Consider the following 6,773-nt stretch of genomic DNA (forward strand, 5'->3'; position numbering starts at 1 on the left):
AACCCAAACCAGTCTGGGATTCTATGAGGGGCATGAGGGAGCTGACCTGCTCTTGTGCCTGCAGGTTGCCCGTCCTTTCCCAAGCTGCGTGTTGAAACACAAAGGCGGATCCCATGTCTTTTCTTGTAAGTAAACCCGAGCGGATTAGGGTGAGTGTTGAACACCTTCCAGCTTCCCTCAGCCGTGTCTGTAGAGCTTGCTTTGTGCTTGTGCAGAGGAGCTGCAGCAGGGCTGGCCTCCTAGAAAGCACCTGAAAGTCACATTAAAACCTGCTAATTATAGGGCAGAGCATCTATCTGCTAATTAAAAAAACCTTGTGTTGAAGTATTTATTGCTTGCATGTGTTGAAGCATTTATTGCTTGTACATCTGTGCCTCCTCTGTGTGCAGTGCAAGGGGTTTGTAATTGGGCATCACAATTAAGCAAAAGTGACATAATGATGATTCTTTAAGAAGTTACTGCCTCACCTGTGTGGCACCCCTGACAGTTTGTGTTTTTTTCCCTAAACTTGGCTTTCCAAGCTAAACACAACAGCTTTGTTTAATTTTGCATTTTTAAGTGAGGAAGTTTCATGCAAGAAAACCTCTTTTACTGCCTTAAAATGGGGTTGTTATATATGAGTGTTGAGTCATTGTCACCTGAAGACTCGTTGGTGCTTTCTAGGACTGGCTTCCCTTGCGCTAAACAACGTAACCTGTTTTTTCAGTTATTTTACTGAGTAGACAGATTCTAAAGTGGGAGTGTTTATGATTGTTTATTTAATACTAACTTCATGATCAGTGCTTTGCAAGCCTAAAATTGCCTGTTCTATTGTGTGTTATATGTGCATGTATATATATTTCTCTTTGAATCACAGAGTTTAATAGAGTGGTAGAAACATTTCTCTGCACAGCTTAGTGCTTGCTGTGAATTTTAAGTGTTGATTCTAGAAGCGAATAATGGAATCACAGAATGGGTGGGAAGGGACCTTAAAGATCATCCAGTTCCAACTCTCCCGTGAGCAGGGACACCTTCCACTAGACCGGGTTGCTCTAAGCCTCATCCAACTTGGCCTTGGAGAACAACAGCTTTAAAATGTTTATGTTCTACTTTTGAATTCAGTCAAAATATTTTAAGTTCTCTAAGACATCGCCTCATCAGAAATAGTTGAAGCTTTTTTTACACCTGTTGCACCCAAACAAACTGTTATTTGCCTATGTAAGGGAGTTGTAGCATGCTTATTATTTTTGCTGTGTGTGCATGTATAAAGGTTCATGTTTGAATGATGTAAAAATCATGTTAACTTTATTTCAAGCGCATGCTGGTCAGGAAAAGCAGCAGCACCTGTGTGGTTGCTGGGTGGGTGCTGTTTTAGTGGCACGAGAAGAGAATATCCTTGTCCCAAGTAAGGATGTAACTCTGCTGTGGCAGCTAATCAGTTTCAGAGCACAGCAGAATCCTTCAAGTGTTAAGATTCTCTTATGTTTTTGGGGAGGGATGGGGAAAAGACACTTGTCTCTAGATGGAATAACTAATTATTTGGGGTATTATTTTTTTTTCTTCCAGCGGTGGGTGTCTGAAAAGTTCATTGTTGAGGGCTTAAGAGAGTTTGAACTGTTTGGAGGTAAGTTTTCCTCTGATTAGATGATGTTGTTAGAAATGTTTTATTTTAGCTGCAAGATCTGTTAATTTGTTTGTAAATAAGTTTCTTAACAGTAAAAGAGATGAATAAATGTAGTTGTAGCACCAGATCTGGTTACTCAAGCTGGTTTACCATATAAAGTTAATATGGAAGCATGCAAGTTATTTGGAAACGAATTTCATGTTGGCAGGACTGTTTTCAGACCCTATGTTCTGTATTTCTTAGCATAACCACTTTTTTTCCTATGCAAAAGCTAGATTTGGGGTTTGGGAAGGTTAATTATAATTTTGCAAGGAAAAGTGGATTTTGAAACTCTGGTGGTGGCTCCTCAGTGTGCCTGCAGGAGACCAGATTGGTGTTCTGTTTTGTGAATAACGAACAAAATTGCCCCCTAGGATGCAGAATTCTTGATCAGTGACATAGAAGGAGATCAGAGCATAGGAAAGGTGTCAGGAACTTGAGCCTCCAGTGGCATAGGAGAATTTTCACTCCTTTAAATAAAGTTTAGATAGTTTCTTCTGTATTTGAGTGAAGTAGATGTGTCATTTTTGATTGTGTTTAGAGGTCTGATAAAAAAATTTATCACATTTATGCTGAATATATGAACAGTAGCACTATTTGCAACCTATGTGTAGATTAAATGTCTTTGTTTTCAAAAAAACTTGTATGTATTTGGTATCAAAAAGTATCATGCAGGGTTATTTACTCAGTTTTCCAACTATATTTTGAACACAACATGGTGAACAATTAATTTCTTTACTCCAGAGCAGCCTCCGGGTGACTCTCGGAGAAAAGTAAGTGGCTTTTGCAGGCTGTGGTGCTGTGGTTCATTGCATGGAGATTATTCCTTGTGGAAGTTTGATTTTTTTTTTCTTTTTATCTTAGTTATATATATTTCATCTCTATATTTAGCTCTACAAGTGTGGAAACAGGTTTCACCCTGGAGTGGAGATTTTGGTGTGTGCTTTTCAAACTATATGTGACAAGTCAGAAACTTTAAACTTTAATCTCTTGGATTTGGATTTGTGTCGCTCGTCCCCACCCCAGTCTGCCAAGGGTCTCTTTTTGAGGTTGTTTAGATCTGATTTTTCAGAGATGCTAATCTCTTATAACTCTCTTTTAGAATAAAAGGAAGAAGTTTATTTATGGGACTTCCGAAAAATAGGCCCAAAAATTTTTATGTTGGCCATTCAAACACATTTATTCTGATTTTCTTTCTCTTCTCTGTTGAGCAGTCACAACAGAGGCTCCAATATCAAAACCAAACTTGATGTAATTTTCAGTTTGAGGTGACTTTACCTTCTCTAGTCTCGTCATCTTCAGAGCCAATTCCGTGCACGCTTAGAGAGCTTTGCCTCCTAAAAACTAAAATCACTAGCAAACGTGGAAAATCCATTGAAAAATGTACAGCCAAAATGTGGCAGCTGAAAATTTTACCTTGATGGTTTTTGTTGCACGCTCTTTGGTTCGTAATCAACAATGCTGACAGAATAACACAACTTGTGATAAAATATGTTTGTCTAAAAGATTTCCCACCTGCCCACACCATATTGAAACATTGCTGTGTGCAGGTGTTGCTCTAGTTTAAGCTAATTACAAACACAAATTAAATGTGTTTTGATTATAACTCTGTCAGTTCAAGCTGCTTATAATTGTTTTTTGTGCCAGTGTCTGTAATTTACTAGCACAAACAATGCTGAAAATGAGATGTATAATGGAATGTTTTGTATAAAGTCAAGTAAATTCACACATTTTTTTAAAATTGATGAGTATTACGCATATGCTGGCAGGAAATTTAGCTTAGCATCTGTTTTGGTTTTGTTACAGTATTCACTTGGGTTTGGTCACCTCTGCAGTGGTATTTGCTGACTGTCATCTTGATTTTTACATCTAAATAAAAGCTTTTTTCCAGCAGGGCTATAGAAAAAGGGTAAATAACTTGGGGGAGAGGGATGGGAGGAAAATTTTTGTTGCTCAGACTGAAAGTGAGTGAGGGAATGAGGAGGTGGAGAGGAAAGCAGCAGAACAAAAACGACATTCCCTCTTCCTAATTCAGATGAACATCATTTGGCAAATGCAGATCCTTGCTAGCTAGCATTGCATAGTCGTTGCCTTTCAAAGATTAATTTCCTTAAATCTATCTCAAATTAAAATCAGATCAACAAGCTGGAAGGCTAGCTCTTAATGAATGTCATACCATAAAGCTAATCACATGTGACTTCATTTTGCAGCTGCTTTTGCTTTTGACCATACACCAAAAGTTGTCCTGTGTGAAACCACCGAGGAGCTTTTTTTGCAGTTATTTCATAAAGACATTTCAGTTTAACTTTTTTTTTTAAAAAACCTCTTGTATGATGTTGATAAATTTCTAGTAGAGCTCCTTTTGCATTAACTCAGTTACTGGTCACTGCTAACATGGAGAGGTGAGTGAAGACCTCTGATGTACTGGAAGACTTTTAAAGGGGAATTTACAGTATTTCTCCATTACTGTCAAAACAGCCTACACCATTAATAAGATTAATTTAATTTTTTGCATCTGTTTTGTTGGCTTATGCTATATCTGGAGTGGACTTTACTAAAGCAAACCACTTACATATCGCTCAGTGTTTCACCAGCTGTCTTTGCTTTATAACGCTGCTTATCAGAGCCTCCTGCTTTCATTTCCTTGGTGGTGCCTTTCTGCTTCAGAGGTTTCCATCTGCCTGTGTGTCTCTCCTGGCAATCTTGCTGTTGACAGGACTGTGTGAAATTGCTGGAAGAAGTAATGAACGATACAATTGAGATCAGAATTGACAGGTGCCTTTAACAGAAGTTTGAATGGAAAGTTGCTGCCTATTAGCCAAGGAACAGCACTGTGGTGTTATGACTAGAACAAAAGATTTAGGACTGCAGAGATCTCGGGGATTAGCTATCCTGAAACAGGTCTGAGTTGCTGTGCTAGAGTTGTTGGAGCTGAAATTACACCATAGCACTGTTCCTTTTCCCTTAACTGAAAAAAAATAGAGCTATTTTAAAAATAGGCAGAGAGAGGTAAAATATGTGCTCTTCAAAGTCAGTTAAAAGGTGGAACTTGGGAAACCTACCTGATAGTTTACTCCCAAAGTATGCTTAGGGACCCAGAGATAATTTATGGCAAATTCATGTCTGTGCTCATTGCACTACGTTTACCCTGGACTGAGTGTAGAACAGCGAGTTCCTTGTTTTTGCAGCTGTCATTGTGTTGTTTCCATCTTTCAGTGATGGAAGAAAAAAAAAAAAGAGTATTTGCTGTCACTTTAGGAAAATGCACAAGCCTTTTCTGCTTCATGTACCATGAGAAAAGGTCTGATAAAGGGCATTTGCAGTTGATGAAGAATGAGGTGGAAAAAATGAGCTGGAGTTGCAAATGTCAGGAGGAGTTAATGTGCTGGAAATTTGAGATAACTCATTGTGATCTTAGACACCAAATAAATTTGGTTCCCCGTTAGGATGCTCTCCTTGTGACTTTGGAAATTTGAGGGAAGGTATAATGGAACTTGCAAGAACATTGAAGTTTGTCTGCTGCAAAATCCTGCTTGGAAAGATACATGTGACTAAAGCATGTAGCCTTATGGCGGGTGTAGTGAAGAAAAGCTGACAGGCTTGGGATTGCTGCTTCCCCGTGTGGTGTGGGGTCTTTTTCTTTTCCCTTTTTTTTCTGTAAGCACTAATGCTTTGCAGTTAAGTTTTTGCTATCATTTGGAGCTTCTTTTTTCATGTGTGTCTGATCTTCATCTCTTGGGCTAAGTTGGTTCATCACTTTTACCATTCAGCTAAGCAGTTTCAGCTCTGCTGCTCTTATCACAGATAAGCAGCTGAAAACCAGAAGCCCCAGCGGGAGACAGGAGCGCTGACTGCCACTGTGCAGAGAGGTGCTAGGAACCAGCTTCCCTTTGGCCTTTGCTCAGGCAACAGGATGGTGGCACAGAAGTTTGTAATTAATGTGAGAAAGGAAGTTCATATAAAGCAGTGCTTAAGCTGTTCTGGGAAATAGTAATTGGCTTTATCCAAATATTCCTAAAGAAATTCTAGCTTACAGTAATTAAGAACCTGTTACGGTTACATGTTTTGAAACACAGATGTCTGGATCTTCTGAAATGAGGCATCTCCTGGATTTCAATTGATAAATAACTATTTAAATTATTTTAACAGCTCTCTTCTATATTCAGTACTGTCTTATTATTTTGAGGTGTATAATGTAAGGAGCAGATGATGTATCTAGCATGTGATTATTATTCCTTTTGACCTAATTTTATTTTATTTTTTCTTCCCCAGACAAATGAGGCGAGCTCCGAGTCGATAGCTTCTGGCCCTAAAAGGGACACCATGAGCAACTTCCTACCAGACAGCAGCTGTTACGAGTTGCTCACTATCATAGGTAATACTACTAGTGGGCTGGAGGATTGGAGGTCTGCTTTGCAAAGAAAATAACTTCTGTAGATTTGTTGGTTTTTTTTCTTATTTGCTTATTTTTAACATTAGATGCCTGTCCTCTTTAAAGTCACTGTAATAAAAAATGAGATGTCAATCCTAAAGGTTTTCAACTGAAAGAGGCATGTGGTGGGTTAATGAGACTGAGTGTGAAGTACAAAGTCAGCTGAAGTAGCCTGAAACCTGTCCTTGGTGGGGCTGTGGCCTAATGATTTTATTTCTCCCTCAGTTCTGAACTTGAAAGACAGGATAATATTCCTGGCTAGGAGGATTTCTCTCGATGGGATACATGCCAAGGAGGTGGTACCTGATGGAATGATTACTCTTTTTCACAAGGCCAAAAATAGTTTCAGTAAATGAGTGTAAAGATTATTTGAGGGTCAAGGACTGGAGGAGTTCTCCAGAAGTCTGTGGTTCCAGAAGGATTACTGAAGCTTTAATGCCTTTTCTTTCAGGCAGAGGCTTTGAAGACTTGATGGTTGTGAACCTGGCCAGGTATAAACTCACAGGAGAGTACGTCACAGTCAGAAGAGTGAACTTGGAGGCCTGCACGAATGAAATGGTCACATTCTTGCAGGTAACACAAATCCATGAATACCATAATGCAAGTTTAGGGGAGGACAGACAGTAAGAGCCATGCTTATCATTACTGTATCCATATTTCCCCATTTGCTAAATTGAATCAAAAGATCTTTTATTATTA

General features: G+C 38.9%; 1 protein-coding gene across 1 annotated transcript; it reads left to right on the forward strand.

Moving 5' to 3' along the window:
• Positions 1-63: 63 nt before the first annotated feature.
• Positions 64-6,647, forward strand: LOC104527376 (STE20-related kinase adapter protein alpha-like; the record flags this gene model as incomplete). Its single annotated transcript, XM_010171079.1, has 5 exons — positions 64-149; positions 1,546-1,603; positions 2,387-2,415; positions 5,915-6,017; positions 6,526-6,647. Coding segments are annotated over exons 1-5 (348 nt in total), but the record flags the coding sequence as incomplete, so codon positions are not given.
• Between the last annotated feature and the right edge of the window lie 126 nt (positions 6,648-6,773).

Source organism: Antrostomus carolinensis, unplaced genomic scaffold, assembly GCF_000700745.2.
Source record: "Antrostomus carolinensis isolate BGI_N321 unplaced genomic scaffold, ASM70074v2 Scaffold55456, whole genome shotgun sequence".
NCBI lineage: Eukaryota > Metazoa > Chordata > Aves > Caprimulgiformes > Caprimulgidae > Antrostomus > Antrostomus carolinensis.